General features: G+C 48.0%; 1 protein-coding gene across 2 annotated transcripts in view; it reads right to left on the bottom strand.

Annotated features, from left to right (window-relative positions):
- LITAF (lipopolysaccharide induced TNF factor) overlaps positions 1-19,424 on the bottom strand; it is a 37,524-nt gene that overhangs the window by 4,376 nt on the left and 13,724 nt on the right. For both annotated transcript variants that reach the window (XM_027526760.1, XM_027526761.1), the window contains exons 2-3: positions 5,985-6,209; positions 2,215-2,371 (exon numbers count right to left, since the gene is read on the bottom strand). In XM_027526760.1, coding sequence (XP_027382561.1) covers positions 2,215-2,371; positions 5,985-6,204 — 377 coding nt within the window. In that variant the 5' untranslated portion in view covers positions 6,205-6,209. The remainder of the gene's footprint in view (positions 1-2,214; positions 2,372-5,984; positions 6,210-19,424) is intronic.

Below are 19,424 nucleotides of genomic sequence, written 5' to 3'. Positions count from 1 at the left end.
CAACCAAATAAAGTCCCACAAATTATGTCCTTTAACCTACATAAGCCATCACCGGCACACATAGGAAGGACCTCTCAGCAGGAAGGACCTTCCTACAGCCTGAGGTGTAAGAATAAAGATATTCCGTCTTTGTCTCTGGTTCTTGGCACAGAGCTCCAAGACTCTTGGAATTTCCTGAGTGATGGAGTTGCATCTTCATATTCACAAGGAATCGCTCTCCATCACACCTGAGTGTATGCTACGGAGGGTGTCTGGGGTGGGTCTCTAGACAGGCTCAGGACGGGCTGGTCACCAGAAAGACTAAGTCACTAGAGGCTTACAACTCTCAGCCCCAACCACAGACCTCTGGGGTGGAATAGGGGTTGAGGGGTGAGGGGCTGAGGACTAGGTTATAAAAGCTCTTGAACGACTGTATTTGGAGAGCTTCTGGGTTGGTGGACACATTTATGTCCCAGAAGGTGGCTACATCCCAGCTCCACAGGGACAGAAGCTCTCAGGACCCATCTGGACCTCGCCCTGTTACCCCCTCATCTGGCTGTCCGTTTGTCTCCTGTATAATAAACCGGTAAATGCAAGTCAGACTAGTGCCATTCTGAGTTCTGTGAGCCACTCTAGCGTATTATCAGACCTGAAGAGCAACTAGCAGGATCCCTGACTGGTCTGAAGGACCGGGGATCCAGGACTTTTGACTGGCATCTGAAGTCGGGGGCCAGCTGTGGGAGTGAGCCTTTAAGCTGTGGGGGTCTGTACTGAACTCCAGGTCATTAGTGTCTGAATTGAATGGAATCACTGGACACCCACCTGGTGCTGGAGCATTGGCTGGTGTCAGAAGACACCCCACAGCCTTATACCCAAAGTTGGCCAAAAACACAGTTTAAAAAAAAAAAAAAAAAAATCAGTATTTTACAGGAAGCCACTGGTTTATATAAAGCAGGATCCGGAAGTAACCTGATGAGGAAACAATCTCATGAATGGAATTTCCTATTGCCTAAGCTTACCTGGGTTCACATAAGGGCAGAGATAAGCCTAACCTCTGGCTCCAAGGGTCAATGCACACACACTCACCAAGTTTATCCTCAACAAACCCCGCCACCCCCAAGGGAGGCATTAGCACTCCCAGTTTACAGATGAGGAAACTGGAGCACAGGGAGGTGAAGTCACCTGCCCACAGCCACACAGCAGTGAGAAGCAGGACCTGAGAACACGCTACTGCACATAAGGAAGAAAAAGGAGGAAGGGACACAAAAAGCTGCCTCCATTCGAAAGCCAGGGGCCAATATGGGATAAACTTTTCCATTTTGTCCTTCCCTGATTTCAAAGACAAAGTCAGTTTCAACAGGAACGTCCAAAAGATGATGAACCTCTATGTCGCATTTTCAGTATCCTTTCTTCCCCACTCTATACAAGTCCTCAAGGAAGTCAATTAAGCTCTTAGGGGCTTTGAGCCTCTCTTTGAAATTAGGAAGAGAACTATCACTCCTTCTCTTTTTTAGGTCACAAGCAGAAAATAAGGAAACAGCCAAGCAAGGCTTCTGAAAAGAAACACGCAAAGCCCGCTTCCTTCAAGGAAGAGAACGGAGTGCCTGAGGTTTGCCGAGTGACTCACACAACCAGGAATACGGAAGCTGCCTGCCTTTGTTTGGGGGAAAAAAAAAAATTACGTGGTGCCTCCTCAAATTTCTCCCAGGACAGAAAGTATTATCTCTTTCAACATAATACCCTCGGTTCAGACATAAATATTTACACACTCCCCTTGTGGAGGCAACAGAAAGCTACTGGGGGTCATAAAAGGATAAGAAGTTTTGAAGAGACGACTATAAAGTATTTTAATGTACACATTGTTTAAAGCTTCTCTCCGAATCAAACAAACATCATTACTTAGATCATGAAATTCTAGAAGAAAAAGAAATCCCCAAGGGTATCGTCCTGCACAGATGCACCCGGCTGCCTCGCCTGTCGCGACACGCAGGGAGCGGTCTGAGAACAAATGACAGGTGAGCAGCCTCTAGGCCCTGACAGGATCGAGGGCAGGAGTCCCCAACTGTGCACAATTTCTGGGTTGTAACAACGGGGGCAGGGGAGCTACTGGCATCCAGTGGGGAGAGACCAGAGAGGCGAGCTCAACATTCTACAGGGCACATCCCGTAATGGAGAAGAAATCCTGGAGGAGAGGAATTCGGCAGCGCTCAGGGTGTGAGTGGACCCCAGACTTACCCCAGCAGGCACAGGCTCCCACAGGAGAGCCAGGTGAGGGCGCCTGCATTGTATGACAGCTGCGTCACAATCATCTTGTTGCAGGAAGGACAACACATCTGGACCGGGCGGTCATAAAAGGAGATGGGCTGCTGCACGTAGACGGTCTGCACGGCAACTAATAAGGGGAACAGAACACACAGGCCAATCAGGACACGAGGGAGACTTCCGTTATGTGCGAACCAAGAGGGGCAGGGTCTCGGGGGAGACATCCGTTACATGTGAACCAAGAGGGGCAGGGTCTCGACAGATACCTGCACATCCGTGTTCAGGGCAGCACTGTTCTCAAGAACCAGGAGGTAGAAGTGACCCAAACGTCCATCCGTGAATGACTGGATGCACAAAATGTGGTCCATTCATTCAGTGGAATATTACTCAGCCTTAAAAAAGGAAGGATGTTCTGACCCATTTTACAACGTGGATGGACCTTGAGGGCATTAGGCTAAGTGAAATAAGCCAGTCACAAAAAGACCAATACGTATGAGTCCACATATAGGAGCCAACCAGAGTAGCCGAATTCACAGAGATAAAAAGAATGGGGACTTCCCTGGCAGTCCAGTGGTTAAGACTTCGCCTTCAATGCAGGGGGTGCAGGTTCCATCCCTGGTCGGGGAGCAAAGATCTCACATGCCTTGAGGCCAAATAATCAAAACATAAAACAGAAGCAATATTGTAACGAATTCAATAAAGGTTTTTTAAATGGTCCACATTTAAAAAAAAAAAGGTGTAATGGTGGGTGCCAGGGCTGGGGGATAAGAGGGATTAGAGCAACCATTTAATAGGTATAGAGTTTGTTTTGTAAAATGTAGAGTTCCAGAGATGTGAGGTGGTAGGGATTGCACAAAAATAGGAACATACTTAATGCCACTGAACCGTGCACTGAAATGCTTCAGGCAATTAATTTTATGTGTATTTTACCAAAACAAATTGGGGACTGGGTTAGGAGGAGAAAGATGACAAGAGAGAACAGTGGCAGACTTCCAGAATTTTCATTTGAGGGGCTCTTGAAACCTCCACACACAAGATTGCAGGGGGGATGTGGGGAGGACTGTTTCTGGGGAGACTTGGCCCAGTTCCACCAGGCTTCAAACTCGACCATCTCTGGACTCAAGTGGGGAGCTAACAGAATGCAGATTCCTGGGCCCGGCCCTCAAGATGGTCTGATTCAGCAGGTCTGGGGCAGGGTCCCCAAACCAATTTTTAAGCTTTTGAGTGGTTCTATGAAGGTGGTCTGCACATGGTAATTTCAGAAACAGTGATGTGATGGGTTTTGGCCTCAATTTTCTTCATCCATAGATTAGTGGTTGCCAGGGGTTAGGAGCAGGGGGGTTGAGGGGGTGACTGCTAACGGGAATGGGGTTTCTTTCTGGGGTGATGGAAACGTTCTGGAATGAGTGCTGACGGTTGCACAGCTCTGTGAATATGCTAAAACCACTGAACTGTATACTTTAAGAGAGTGAACTTTATGATATGGGAATTCTATCTCAATAAAGCTGTTATTGAAAAAATGCAGTAAGAGCCGTCGCTGGGATTAAATGGGACAAAGATGGTAAAGAACCTCATTCCATGCTGGTACACAGTGAATCCTCCGTACACAAGCCTTCATTTCACACGGGCTCCTTAACTAGCTCCAACGTCCAGAGATAAGGCTGGCACTTACCAAGCCAGGGAATACTGACCCAGTTCTTTAAAGTCGGAGGACCATGTTGATACACGCTAGGGATGTGTGACGTCACGCTAAAAAGAGAAAATGACGTGGACAACATCCACAAGCAACAGAAGAGCACCAGAGGTGATGGAAATCACGAAGCCCTCAGGGCTTAGTGTGTTTCTTTTGATTTTTGGCCAAGTTGCTGAAGCTCATAGTTCTGTCAAAGTAACTTCCTTCTGTTCTTTTTTATGTTGTTGAAATGCCACTTCTGTGATCTTTGTGTTAGGGGACATTACCACCCAGAGCTAACCAGACTTACTTCTCCTAGAAAGCCCTATTAATAGAAAGCTCCTGCACACACACCATCCCCGGCAGAGGAACAGTTCAGTTCAGTTGCTCAGTCATGTCTGACTCTCTGCCAACCCATGAATCACAGCACGCCAGGCCTCCTTGTCCATCACCAACTCCTGGAGTTCACCCAAACTCATGTCCATCGAGTCGGTGATGCCATCCAGCCACCTCATCCTCTGTCGTCCCCTTCTCCTCCTGCCCCTAATCCCTCCCAGCATCAGAGTCTTTTCCAATGAGTCAACTCTTCGCATGAGGTGGCCAAAGTATTCGAGTTTCAGCTTCAGCATCAGTCCTTCCAAAGAACACCCAGGACTGATCTCCTTTAGAATGGACTGGTTGGCTCTCCTTGCAGTCCAAGGGACTCTCAAGAGTCTTCTCCAACACCACAGTTCAAAAGCATCAATTCTTCGGCGCTCAGCTTTCTTCACAGTCCAACTTTCACATCCATACATCACCACTGGAAAAACCTTGACTAGACGGACCTTTGTTGGCAGAGGAGCAGTATTAAAGCACAATTTAGCACTAAGGTAAATTTTAATAAGTTTTTTGAGGCTGCAAGAATGAGTTACTTATTGATCAGAGTGGGATCTATAAAATAGTCTAAAGCCTTGTTATCTTCCATTTGGAGTAGTCAAAGTCACTTCAGCATGACTGTTTTTATCTTTTGGCAACACAACATGTGAGATCTTAGTTCCCTGACCAGGAATCAAACCTGAATCCCCTGTACTGGGAGTACAGTGTCTTAACCACTGGACCACCAGCGAAGGCCCCCAAATGACAGTTCATGTTTATCCCAGGATTATTCATAGAGCTTTATTTAACCTTAACAGTCCCCGGTTGTAGGTACTTGATGAGCCCCATTTTACAGATGGGGAAAACTGAGGCACAAGGAGGCTGATGAACCCAGGCAGGCTGATGCCTGGGCCCACTCTCTGAGCTGCTTACACTGAATCAGCAACATACCTGAGTGCATCTGAGCAGCAGGAAGTAACAAAGGGAAAGGTCATGAAGAAAGTCTGGAAGGCACGGGAGTGGCCTGCACTCATGATGAGCTGGGGGTGGGCTGTAGCCTACCCATTGCTCGATGGGCTGCATTCTCTCCCTCTCCTACTCCACCCCTAGCCTCGGGGCAAGGGTTCTCCAGACAAACCTCAGCAGCAAGGGCGAGAGCCTCCCAAATCAAGCTCCCATTCCCACATTTTTCTGGGATAGGTGGTCATCCCCCTGTGATGAACACCAGAGGACTAGCTGATGTCCAACTTGGGAAAGCTCATGAACCATGCCTTATATTATGGAAAAGCCAAAAGCCTCCCTGACATGGAACCCAAGACTAGATGTGAAATTTCAGAACAGGGAAAGCTGGACTGACTGCCTAGACTCGGGCAGAGTCGCTTTGGTGGCTCTCCTTTTAAAAAAAAATTATTTTTATCAATTTGAAAGTGAAAGTGGTAGTCACTCATGTCTGACTATGACCCCATGGATGGAAGCCCACCAGGCTCCTCTGTCCATGGAATTCTCCAGGCAAGAATACTGGAGTGGGTTGCCATTCCCTTCTCCAGGGGATCTTCCCGACCCAGGGATCAAACCTGGGTCTCCTGCATTGCAGGTGGATTCCTATTATTTTCTAGCTGCACCAAGTGGCATGTGGGATCTTAGTTTCCCGACCAGGGATCGAACCTGTGCCCTCTGCAGTAGAAGGGAAGGGGGTCAGCAAGTTGTACGTACGTACTTGCATTGGCATTGGGGACAGGCACTGGCTGGGTGTAGTAGGCAGGTGGGTTCATCCCCTTCCCATCCGGGCCCGTCATGAGCCCCGTGTTCGGCCCAGGCGTGGGTGCTGGAGGTGTGGGGTAGTAACTGTTGACAGCCACCGTCTCTTCATAGGATGGGGGTGCAGTCGGCACCGCGGAGGGCCCAGCGGCCGCCTGGTAGGATCCTGGAACAGACATTTTACCTAAAGCAAAACCAGAAGACACCAGATCAGCAACTCCATGAACATCCCCGCCCCCGTCCAGTCTCTTCATTTCCACCCTCAGTCTTTCATTTTCTTCCTGATAAACAGATGATCAGGAAATGACCAGTATCCAGCCTCGTTCAAAAGCCACAAAAGGAATGACCATCAGCCCTTCCAGACCCAGGAAGGACCACCTTAACAAGAGATTCCCTATGTAAAGCTAAAAGGTAGAGCACTTCCCTGGTGGTTTAGGGGTTAAGACTCTGCACTTCTCCTGCGGGGGGCACGTGTTCGATCCCTGGTCAGGGAACTAAGATCCCACATGCTGACCAAAAAAAAAAAAAAAAAAAATGATTGCCTTGGGTATTGCACATCCTTTGCATTTTCATTTAAATAAATAAATAAAAGGTAGATAATAACAAGAGAAAAATCACCCAAAACTAGAAATTTACCAGGGGAGGGGCTTCCCTGGTGGCTCAGTGGTAAAGAATCTGCCTAAAACAGGAAGATCCCACATGCCTCGGAGCAACAAAGCCGATGCATCACTATTGAGCCTGTACTCTAGACCTTGTGCGCTGCAGCTACTGAAGCCCGCAGGCCCCACAGCCTGCGCTCTGCAACAAGAGAAGCCACTGCAATGAGAAGCCCATGTACCGCGACTAGAGAGTAGCTCACTGCCCCTTCCCTATCGCCACAACTAGAGAAAATCCAGAGCAGCAACGAAGACAAAAGTAAATTAAATTATGGAAAAAAGAGAGAGAGAGAGAAAAAATCCCCAAGGCAAACATCAGCCAAATGTGAGCAGAAGCTTTTTCACACTTGAAACCATCACCTAACCACAATCTTTCACATCTAATGTTTTTTCTTTTGTCGCTTTTTTTCATTAATCGCTGCAACCTTTACTCAGTGTTTCAGGGGACGGAAAAAACAAAGGCCTTCAAAACCCAACTACAAACTATGGCAAAAGGAATACTGAGCAAAACAAGCCAGATGCCAAGAAACGCATACCATGTAATGCTAGATACCTCAAGTCCAGAAAGGAACCCTGGGGCTAGAAGTCAAGAAAGTGATTAATTTGGGAAGGGGAAGTGGAGCCTAGAAGCAGGGAAAGAGGGTTAGTCATGTTCTCTTTCTTCATCTGGGGTGGTTACATAGGAATGTCCACTTTGTGAAAACTAGAGTTGTACAATTCGGAGAAGGCAGTGGCAACCCACTCCAGTACTCTTGCCTGGAGAATCCCATGGACGGAGGAGCCTGGTAGGCTGCAGTCCATGGGGTCGCTAAGAGTGGGGCACGACTGAGCGACTTTACTTTCACTTTTCACTTTCATGTATTGGAGAAGGAAATGGCAACCCACTCCAGTGTTCTTGCCTGGAGAATCCCAGGGACGGAGGAGCCCAGTGGGCTGCCGTCTCTGGGGTCGCACAGAGTCGGACACGACTGAAGTGACTTAGCAGCATAGCAGCAGCAGAGTTGTACAATTATGTGCCCTTTTTTTGTATATATGCTAGAGGTTTTTATTTTACTTCTTATCATGCATTCATTAAGTTATTCTGGGGAGTATTTGTAGCTTTTAATATATCTGATTACAATTGATAGCCTAAGTAATAGGAAAAATATTCTTTAATATGGTATGTTGTTGCTGTTGTTTTAGTCACTAAGTCGTGTCCATCTCTTTTGCAACCCCATGGACAGCCTGCCAGGCTCCCCCGTCCCTGGGATTCTCCAGGCAAGAACACTGGAGTGGGCTGCCATTTCCTTCTCCAATATGTTATAGTTTTTTTTTTTAAGTAAACACACAGGCACACACACACCAAGCAGTTCACATTTTGACAAACGAGAATCAGAGCACATATTTCCTTTTGTGAGGGCCAAGAAAAGTCTTTTTTTCCCCGCAGAGCTGATGCCTGCCTAGAATTACATGGCCTGGACCCGGGGCGTGTTCCTGTCTGCGGTCCCATGCTCGGCCGCCCCCGGGGCCGCTGGAGAAGGACACAGTGCTGTCCTTTGTCTGGTTCTGCTTTCCAGCGGGGCAGGGCTAAGGCTGAGTTAGAAGATGCATTCAAACCTGTCTCAGGAGAAACGAGGCCCCGAGCTCTGAGAGCGGTGAGCCACGGGCCGGGGGCTTGGCTGGCCTAGTGCTGCTTCCCACGCACCCTGTCTCTTCTTCTAGAACCCGTGGGAAGCAGAGGCAACCATTCATTCTGCCGCGGGGAAAGGGGGAGACTCCTTCAAGGACACTCTGCTTTTCAGCCCAGCCCGAAAGAAGAGATTTCTCTGGGGGAAGAGATGAAAGGGCTTTCAAAGTGGAAAGAGAGGCATGGGAAAATGAACGTGCAGAAAAATCAATCAGTAAAGCCAGACAGGTGGGGGCTGGGTTCTAGAAAATTTTGAAAGTCCCACGGAGATGTTTGGACTTTATTCTATAAGCCTGGACTGTCTAAGGGAACTTTCTGGAATGGGGGAAATGGTCTCTATCTGGGCTGTCCATTACGGCCGCCAGCAACCACACAAGGCTGGCTGAACACTTGAAATGTGACCGAGGAACAGAACGGCTAAAATTATATTTAAGTGATTTAAATTTAAAATAGAATATGGGGGTGGGGTGGGTGGCGGGGGTGTTCCCTGGAGGCTCGGTGGTAAAGAATCAGCCTGCCAACGCAGGAGAAACAGGTTCGATCCCTGATCTGGGAGGATCCCACATGCCTCGGAGCAAGTAGGCCCGTGGGCCTCAACTGTTGAGCCTATGCTCTAGAGTCTGGGAGCTGCAGTTACTGAAGCCCTCGTGCCTACAGCCTGTGCTCCACAAGAGAAGCCCGTGCACGCCATGAAGAGTAGCCCTTGCTCGCCACAGCTAGAGAAAGCCTGCACACAGCAACAAAGAGCCAGAACATCCAAAAAATAAACAAACCTTAAAAAAAGAAAATCGAAATAGGATACAGGGAACTCCCTGGCAGTCCAGTAGTTAGGACTCTCTGCACTTTCACTGCTGACGGCCCAGCTTCAATTCCTAGTTGGGGAACTAAGATTCCCAGAAGCTGTGCAGCGAAGTCAGAACAACAACAACAAAAGGATACATGATTCATTCATCAGAACACTTTTATGTGAGTCTGGGATGCCTTGGGTATGTGAATCTACTTTTTCAACAGCAAACTGAAGGAACTCTGAATCAAGATCAAACGTTTCTGATAAAATTTTAGCATCCGATTTGGGATGTGATGTAAATGTAAAATACACCCTGGATGTGAAAACATTTAAAAAATGTTAATGGCTGAGCACCGAAGAATTGATGCTTTTGAACTGTGGTGTTGGAGAAGACACCTGAGAGTCCCTTGGACTGCAAGGAGATCCAACCAGTCCATTCTGAAGGAGATCAGCCCTGGGATTTCTTTGGAAGGAATGATGCTAAAAGCTGAAACTCCAGTACTTTGGCCACCTCATGTGAAGAGTTGACTCATTGGAAAAGACTCTGATGCTGGGAGGGATTGGGGGCAGGAGGAGGAGGGGACGACAGAGGATGGGATGGCTGGATGGCATCACTGACTCGATGAACGTGAGTCTGAGTGAACTCCGGGACTTGGTGATGGACAGGGAGGCCTGGCGTGCTGCGATTCATGGGGTCGCAAAGAGTCGGACATGACTGAGCGACTGAACTGAACTGAACTGAATGTGATATATCTCATTCATAATTTTTTTATATGTCTCCACATCAAAATGCCTGGAAAATCTATACTATTGCCTGGAAAATCCCATAGACAGAGGAGCCTGGTAGGCTACAGTCCATAGGGTTTCTAAGACTCGGACACGACTGAGCGACTTCACTTCACTTCTCACATCAAAATGATATTTTTAGATAGCCAGAATTAATATGTTGGTAAAGTTCATTTTGGGCTCCCCAGGTGGTAAAGAATCCACCTGCCAAAGCAGGACATGCAAGAGACTTGGGTTTGCTCACTGATCGGGAAGATCCCCTGGAGCAGGAAATGACAGCCCACTCCAGTATTCTTGCCTGGAAAATCCCATGGACAGAGGACCCTGGTGGGCTACAGTCCATGGGGTCACAAACAGTCATACACGATTTAGCGTGCATGCTTTTTAAAGTTCATTTCACCTGTTTCTTTTTACTTTTCAAAATATGGTTCTGTTCATCGCTCTCAGTCATGTCCGACTCTTTGCCACCCAGTAGATTATAGCCCGCCAGGCTCCTCTATCCATGGAATTCTCCAGGCAAGAATACCAGAGTGAGTTGCCATTTCCTTCTCCAGTGGACCTTCCCAACCCAAGGACTGAAGCCAGATCTCCCCCACTGCAGGTGGATTCTTAAATGTAGCTACTAAACAATTTTGATGGAGAAGGCAATGGCAACCCACTCCAGTACTCTTGCCTGGAAAATCCCATGGGCGGAGGAGCCTAGTAGGCTGCAGTCCATGGGGTCGCTAGGCGTCGGACACGACTGAGCGACTTCACTTTCCCTTTTCACTTTCATGCATTGGAGAAGGAAATGGCAACCCACTCCAGTGTTCTTGCCTGGAGAATCCCAGGGAGGGGGAGCCTGGTAGGCTGCCGTCCATGGGGTCGCACAGAGTCGGACACGACTGAAGCGACTTAGCAGCAGCAGCAGTAGCAAACAATTTTGAATTGCCTACATGGCTCTCTTTCTGGTCCTATGGGACAGCGATGGGAGCCAAGGAAGGTTCTAGAAGAAAGGTTCACCCTAAACAGGGCAAAGGAAGCAGAAGGTCTGTAAGAGAAACAAGAAACACAGTTCCGAAGGCCCCTATGTGTGGGTGAGGCTGGGGGTCTACCGTACAGGAGGAGTTAACCAGAAGGACCACAGGACATCTCTGCGAAAACAGGTTTAGGGTTTAAAACCGAAACAGACTGTGAAAAGTGGTTAAAGTTCATAATTGTGTCAATTTCCTCTGGTACCCAGAAACAGAAGAAGTGGGCGGGGAAGCTGGCCACAGACCTCAGCCCCAGGACACGTCTCTACCAGGGTCACCTCCGAAGTCAGCTGCTGTCCCCTCCAGGCTGTCCCCCGCCAGCCGCACCCCGCAGCCCCTATCTGTGGACTGGGCTGGAGGAGACCCAGCTGGGAGAATACAGTCGCCTGGGGCTTCCAGGTACTTTATATCCGTGCTGACCGTCAAGGACTCACTGTCCCTTCCTGTCTCAGGAAAGGCAGCCCCCGGAGCTGCCCGCGCCACTTATTATGAAAAATGAGTCATATTTAAAACACCATAAGGGCAGAAAGCATCTCGGGGGTGGGGGTGGGGGGTCCAGAAAGTCTAAAACAGCACAGTCGGCCACGATTGCAAGCAGAGTGCTTTGTAAGGGGAAAGGCTCCCTGGTGGCTCAAACGATAAAGACTCTGCCTGCGATGCAGGAGACCTGGGTTCAATCCCTGGGTCAGGAAGATCCCCTGGAGAAGGAAATGGCAACCCACTCCAGTATTCTTGCCTGGAAAATTCCATGGACAGAGGAGCCCGGTGGGTTACAGTCTATGGGGCAGCAAAGAGTTGGACATGACTGAGTGATTGCCTCTCTCCTCCGAAAGGGAAGAAACTCAGCCGGGAACTGTGAACTGTGCTGTTGAGGCAGAGCATGCAGGAGGGAGAAAGCTGGGGGGAGGCGGGGTTCTTTCCAAGACATCTCAAGGAAGGAAGGCCCTGGGTTTCTGTTCTGGAAATGAACACCCACCCACCCTTGCCCCCTTTTATTAGCCGTCATCAGCTTCCTTGTAGTCACGTCCTATTTTCTGGAACTTTAGAACACTGTCTCTTGGGAACGCGGCTTTTGGATCAAATAGCCACATAAACACGCTCATAATTCTGAAAAGAACAAGAGCCAACAGCCTAGAGTGGGTTGTGTGTGTGTGTGTGTGTGTGTGTGTGTTTTTAAGAAAAAAACATAACCAGCTGCTTCAAAAGCTTTCTAAATAAATTCCACAGCCTGCTTTCTTCCCCAAGGCCCCAGGCCAGGAAATGCCACTTCAGTGAGTCCCCATTTTTTTTTGCCCCCCTCTCGCTATCCCCCATTTCTTTTTAATTTGATTTCCCCCAAGATCAGGAGGCCCACCGAGCCACCCACTTAACCACCCTTCCAGAATGGGTGGTTGTTCAACTGGCCTCCATCTGCTCCTCCTCTCCCCCACAATGTGAAACGCTTAAGGGCAGACGGACATTCGGACACAGACACATGGGGACACATGCAGACACCCTCCACTGCCACCAGAGAACACTTCATCGCTCCAGAGCACAATTCTGGAAATTCATGTGGGACAAACTGGAAACTACAGGAAAGCAACTCTGAGTTTAACAACACAGCAAAGCCACAGTTCTGCCACAAAAAAAAGCACAGCCTTGAGAATCCTTTGGTTGCCCCCGGGGTGGCTTGGGTATAGGCCTCTTGCAGAACTCAGGTTGCCATAGTTACGGGGAGCTTTGTGGGGGGAATAAAGGAACAAACAAGGGGGTCTCCCTCCTCCCTCCCCAGTTGTTTAACTTTGTTATTAAGCCCCTGAGAGTAGCTTTTCTCGACTGTCCATTTAAAAGGACACATTGAAGGGGACTCTCCACCCACCTTCCACCTGCCCCCACAGGAATCAGGGAAATGTTAAGGGCTGGAGATTTCTCTTCTCACCATCTCAGAATGACTCTTTTATTTAGCTCCTTCCAAATCCAGAGAGAGGCATTTCAAACTCATTTTTTAAACATGGAAAATGTGACTGGGGCTGGCCTCCCGGGCACGCGACCCATGTAGTCCCACGGGACCCTATGGGCACAAGGGCCTGCCAAGCTCAGTTGAATGCGGCCGCCATGCTGAAATTCCAAATACTTCTTGAACCAGGGGCCCTGCCTTTCCACGCTGCACTGGGGCCAAATGTTATGTAGCTGAATGCAACCACTGTGTATAAAAAAGAGGCATTTCTGAGGCACGAAGAGATGCATTCCTGGAGCAAGAAGAACCAGGCCTGACCTTGGAAATTGGCCCGTGACCAGCTGCACCAACGTGGCCCCCATTTTCTCATCCACAAATATGCCTATTGGAAGTCTGGGGTGCCTAACTGAAAACATCCCTTGTTCCAAGTCTCAGTGATTCGCTGGGTGGGTGAAAGTTACTCTCTTAAATGGTCAGGGAGGGTTATACCGCTATTTATTCCTGGGCCTACAGAAATGAGTCTGGGAGTAGCTCATTCATCGAACCCAGTTCAGAGCAGGACTTCCCAACCTTGCTTTCGTTACAGCTGCCTCCGCTCTTTTCCTCTCCCCCTTCCTCAAGGGAAAAAAAATATATATATATATATTCAAATTCAATTAATGAATTTGAATATAATTTAATTTCCACCTAACAAGAGAAATTAAATACTAAGAAATAAGACTTGGTTGGGCAGGGTTGAGTTTTGGAGGGCCACACATCACTGTGATATCTAAGATTTTTTTTGCCCCCTCTCCCCTCCCCTAAGAACTGATTTTTCCCCATGGGTCCTCACTGAGAACCCACTATTTGGAAAGAGGTGTTAATATTTGAGTATCCCCAATCACCCACATTTATTCATTGAGTCCTTCTGATATGTGACCCCTCTTTTCTTGGTGTCATAAATGCAATTGTCCGAACTCATTCCTTTTACCGACCAAGTCCTAGGGTCCTTGACATCTGCATGTTCTTTTCCAGGCAGGCCCAGCCCTCTTGCAACTTCAATCTCATGAGCCATGAGAAAGGGAGGTAGATGGAGTGAGGGGGGATCAGACTGGGGGACACTGCCTGCTGCTGTACAGGGGCCAAGCAGGGCTGGGCTAGCTGGCGTCCGCTTCCTCCTACACGGGTCACTCCTCTGGTCTTGAATCTGCTGGGTCCTCACCCCAGGAAGAAGGTAAAGGGTGCTCAGGGGTTGCAGATAAGCAGCCTTATTTTGACATCTTTGAATACAGAGGTCCTACTTGGCTGAGCAGTATCTACTACTCATACCCCAACCACCCCAGATTCACAACTGCATTAAGATGAACCATAACGGTATCTTACTTTACTGCAAGGGGCCCTGTAATTCACACCCTTACCTGCCATCATCCCATCCCCAAAACAGTAAGTCAGGAATGAAAAATTACAATACCATCAACCTGTTTTACAAATGAAAAAAACAGGTAACATACAAGGGAACTCCCATAGTTATCAACTGCTTTCTCAATGGAAACTCTACAGACCAGAAGCGAATGGCATGAAATATTTAAAGTGATGAAAGAAAATAAATTACAACCAAGAATACTCTACTCAGCAACTCTCGTTCAGAGTTGATGGAGAAATCAAAAGCTTTACAGACAAGCAAAAGTTAAGAGAGTTTAGCACCAACAAACCAGCTTTACAACAAAAACTAAAGGAACTTCTCTAGGCAAGCAACACAAGAGAAGGAAAAAACCTACAAAAAATAAACCCAAAACACTTAAGAAAATGGTAATAGGATCATACACGTCGATCATCACCTTAAATGTAAATGGATTAAATGCACCAACCAAAAGAGACTGGTGGGATGGATATAAAAACAAGACCCATATATACGCTGTCTAAAAGAGACCTACTGCAGACCCAGAGACGCTTACAGATGAAAAGTAAGAGGATGGGAGAAGGTATTCCCTGCAAATGGAAATCAAAAGAAAGTTGGACCAGCAATACTCATTATCAGACAAAATAGACCTCAATACAAATGAAAAAACTGGGCACCCAGAGAGGCTGAGAATCTTGTCCAAAGTCACACAGATGAAACGGCAGGGTTGGGGTTAAAATTCATGCCCCCTTGGACTCTGGAGCTCTTTAAAACTCACCAAAATACCTCCCAGGCTGGGAGATCCAGACACAATCAGCAACTCATTTCACACAATTTACCCTTCAAAGAAATGTGAAAGGAAAATTAATTGAACCCAAGGTGACAGGTCACCTCTTTTTTTCTCTACCTCCCTCACACTTCTGAAGATTAATTTCTAGACTTTCACACCACATACCCAAGACAAGATTCTAAAATACACCTGCCCATCTATGGACTCCGGGGCTTCCCAGGTGGTGCAGTTGGTAAAGAATCCACCTGTCAATGCAGGAGACGCTGGAGACATGGGTTTGATTTTTGAGCGGGGAAGATTTCCTGGAGGAAGAAATGGCAACCCACTCCAGTATTCTTGCCTGGAAAAGCCCCTGGACAGAAGAGCCTGGCGGGCTACAGTCCATAATGTCGCAAAGAGTCGGACATGACTTAAGTGACTGAACAACAGCAACAACAAATTAAGGACTCCCAACTAATTTTGTCACTGAGGACTTTCAATTCAAAATGATCTGCTTCTTTAATGATGATCAGGGGTCCAGGAGTCACTGATCAACTTACGGTAGATATCCACAGAGCAATTCCTGCTCTTTTTGGAGGAGCCAAGCAATGGGGATTCCCTGGTGGCTCAGCCGGTAAAGAATCCACCTGCAATGCAGGAGACCTGGGTTCGATCCCTGGGTTGGGAAGATCCCTGGAGAAGGGAACAGCTACCCACTCCAGTATTCTGGCCTGGAGAATTCCATGGACTATATAGTCCATGGAGTCGCAAACAGTCAGATACGATTCAGCGATTTTCACTTTCACTTTTGGGCTTCCCCGGTGGCTCAGCAGTTAAGAATCCGCCTGCAATGCAGTTAACGCAGGTTCGATCCCTGGGTCAGGAATATCCTGTGGAGGAGGGAATGGAAACCCACTCCACTATTTTTGCCTGGAGAATCCCATGAACAGAGAAGCCTGGCGGGCTATGACCCATGGGGTCCCAAAGAGTTGGACATGACTGAAGAGACTTAGAGCAGCAGCAATGAAGAGGTGATCTCAGAATTCTGAGATGCCATATCTGTTTAATTTTTATTTTTTGGCTGTGCCATGCAGCATATGGGATCTTAGCTCCCCAGCCAGGGATCGAACCCACACCACCTGCAGTGAGGGCACGGAGTCTTAACCACTGGACCAGCAGGGAGGTCCTGTGAGATTCCACGTCTGTTTAAAAAACCGTGTGGAGATGGGATACCTCTACCGCCTGCTGCAGCTCCCAGGGAAGAAAGAGCAAACGCCACGTCATCTGAGTCTCAGATTGGGCTTTTTAATATCCCCTCTGTTGAAAGACAGGAGGAAAAAGCCCTCAAAATCCTGGAGAGAAGCCATGCCGACGGGCACAGCCATCTTCTCTCTTTGAGCTGTGATTAATGAATTGATCCTGAAACCTCAAGACGCAAGAATAAACTCCAAGTCACTTTCAGCACCAGATTTTTTTCCTAAAAATACTTGGCCTAAACAGAATTCCCCGAAACACCTCAGTGGAGCTCACTCAAGCTCTGGGAGTCAACTTACTCTGTCTGTGATTGTACAGGTGCTCAGTGAAGGGCATGGGGGCCCAGCCTGGCAGTGTTTGCCTGGAATCCTAAATTCAGAAGCAGGGGCTGGACTTTTAGGAAGCCTAGAGATGGTCAGCCGACCAGCTCGGTCACTGATAACGGCAGTTCCAAAACATCGCTGGGGTGAACCTCAAAAACATGACTTGGAGAGAAGTCAGACTCGAAATCATTGTGTGATTCCATCCATTTATACAAAATGTCCAGGATAGGTAAATCCAGACAGAAAACCAACTTGGGGTACAGGGGTTGGGGGTGCAGGGTGAGGGTGCTGGGAGGGAACCGGTACAGGGTTTCTTTTGAGGGTGATGAAAATGTTCTGGAGCTGGGATGGTTGCACAGCGCTGTGAATGGACTGCATGCCGCTGAACTGTACACGTTCAGATGGTGAATTTTAATGTCTGGTGAACGTGAGGAACAACAACTTTAAAAAAAAAAGAAAAGGCAGTGCTAGCAGAATTTCCTGGCAGCCCACTGGTTAGAATGTGGTGCTTCCAATGCAGGGAGCATGGGTTCCATCCCTGATCAGAGAACTAGGATCCCACAAGCCATGAAGCAAAAAACTAAAAAAAAAAGTGAAAAGAAAGAAAAGAGGCAGTGCTAGAAATCTCTACAGTCTCCATATTACAAGCCAAGGCCTGTAATTTAAGCTCCAATCCATTGGCCTTAGTTCAGCCATCCAGTGGCTCATTTACTTAAGAGAGACCACTGGGGTCTTTCAGAGAGCTGCCAATGTGCCCCCTAGTTAAGGTGACCAAAGGTCCTGGGTCGCCCAGGGGTTCTCAGGACACGCTGCACCGCTACTCCGCACCCTGCCCCTCTCACTTCACCTCCCACCACGGATGCAAATCTTTGACGTGTCTGCAGCCTTGCTTGGATGGCCCCAAACAAGCCCAGCTCTTTCCTCTTTGCCCCCTCTCACCCGCCTGCCGGTTTCCTTCCTTCCCCACAGGTCTGCAAATCCCTCTCACCCATCATATCCTTGCTCACCTGTCACCTCCTCCAAGAGGCAATCTCTGGCCTTCCCAGGGAAGAACTAATTCCTCCCAAACCTCTCTACACGGTGCAGAAATCAGTGGTGCATGGTCTGAAGCCAGATGGCCTGTGGTCAGTCGCTTTTGAGTTCCCTGGAGCATGACTTTGGTGCCTCAGTTTTCCCATCTGTGAAATGGGCATACTCACAGTTTCTTCCTCACGAGGCTCTTAGGAGGATTAAATGAATCCACTTGTGACAGGGACACAGGGCAATGAGAGACACGCATGCCCTTAGCAAGTGCTAGCTGTCATTACACATATTGCTCTTTTCTACTGGTCACAGGGATTGAAATTTATTAACATCTGCATCCCTAGCGCTCAGAACTAAGCTCAAAACATGATGGGTACTTCACAGGGTGACCCACTGTCCCAGTTCACCCAGGATGGAGCAGTTTCCCCGGATACAGGAGCTTTGGTACTTAAACTGGGAAAGTCCCAGGCAAACCAGAACAAGTTGGTCACCCCGATATTCCCACATATATTTGGAGATGATACCTATGCATAAGAAGGACACCAAAATCCAGCTTGGATGGCATCCAGATTTGGAAGTAAACATAAATGGAAGGAACTTAACCTTAAGAGCTTCAACTTAGAATCTAACCAAAATAAAGCTTTTTAAATAGAAAGATGTTAAAAGATTCTGCTGCTGGGAGAGAGTGAAGGCAAAAGAAGGGGGCGGCAAAGGATGAGATGTTTAGATAGCATCGCTGACTCAACGGACATGCATTTGCACAAACTCCGAGAGATAGTGAAGGACGGGGAGCCTGGCAGGCTGCAGTCCATGGGGTTGCAAAGAGTCAGACAGGACTAGGCGACTGAACAACGATAGATAGGAAGATATCACTAACAACAGACCTCAGTAATAGATGGCCCTCACAGTTCAGTTCAAGGTAGCATGATGGCCAGATCTGATCTGAGCATCAGCAAATATGCTCCAGAACTGGAATCGCTTAACTGGTCTGGAATCCTTTGTTTCCTCCAGAGTTCTTTGGAGAGAGTGATACTTCTCAACAGGGCACCCTGCGATGTCAAGGCACAAGATCAAGATGTGGGCAGAAAGAACTTGAAAAGGGAAGCAAACACCAACAAGATAAAAACAGAAAGAAAAAAAAAAAAGCCACACCCTCCAAACTTCAAGATTAGTTGACTTTTTTCTCTTCAATGTTAAGTTTCATCTTGGGGCTCTGGTGAAGGGGTGCACATGGATTCTGTCAACAACCACTCCCAGTTCTGGTTGGGATTTCAGAAGAGAGTGAGGAGTGGGTGCTTCCCTCGGCTCCACCATCCATCCAAGATCTGGACTCCGAACAGGCGCCTCGATACCACCAGCCCAAACTCAGTAATACCCGTCACTCCACATTCATCACCTGGTCCCTGGTGTGGGTCCGAAGCCACTTAATCTAACCCAGATGGTGCGTCATGCATTCTCCAGAAATGACAGTCTTTCATCATGGGTGTCAAGAAAATGCAGAGACTCTAATGACCTTCTACCCTGAGACACCATGAACGTCAGCAACTGCTGCTGACGTGCGAGGACAGGAAGAAGGGGGACAGAGTTCACTCTTCTGCAGGCACCTCCACCCTCAGTGCTTCAGAACCAGCAAGGATGGGAGGGGGGAGCTCGGCAGAAACTAGGGGCTTTAAGGAGCCTTGGGTGATTTTCTTCCTTCCCAACTCCAATCCTTTCTGGTGAAATGACCGACAGGCAAGCAGGGTTCAAAAACAAAGGAGACGGAGGACAGAGAGGTGATTCCTGATGCTGAGTAAATTCTCCCTGGG

Source organism: Bos indicus x Bos taurus, chromosome 25 (genome assembly GCF_003369695.1).
Source record: "Bos indicus x Bos taurus breed Angus x Brahman F1 hybrid chromosome 25, Bos_hybrid_MaternalHap_v2.0, whole genome shotgun sequence".
NCBI classification, from domain to species: Eukaryota; Metazoa; Chordata; class Mammalia; order Artiodactyla; family Bovidae; genus Bos; species Bos indicus x Bos taurus.
Note: the sequence above shows the minus strand (reverse complement) of the source record. Positions and strands in the feature narration are given on the sequence as shown.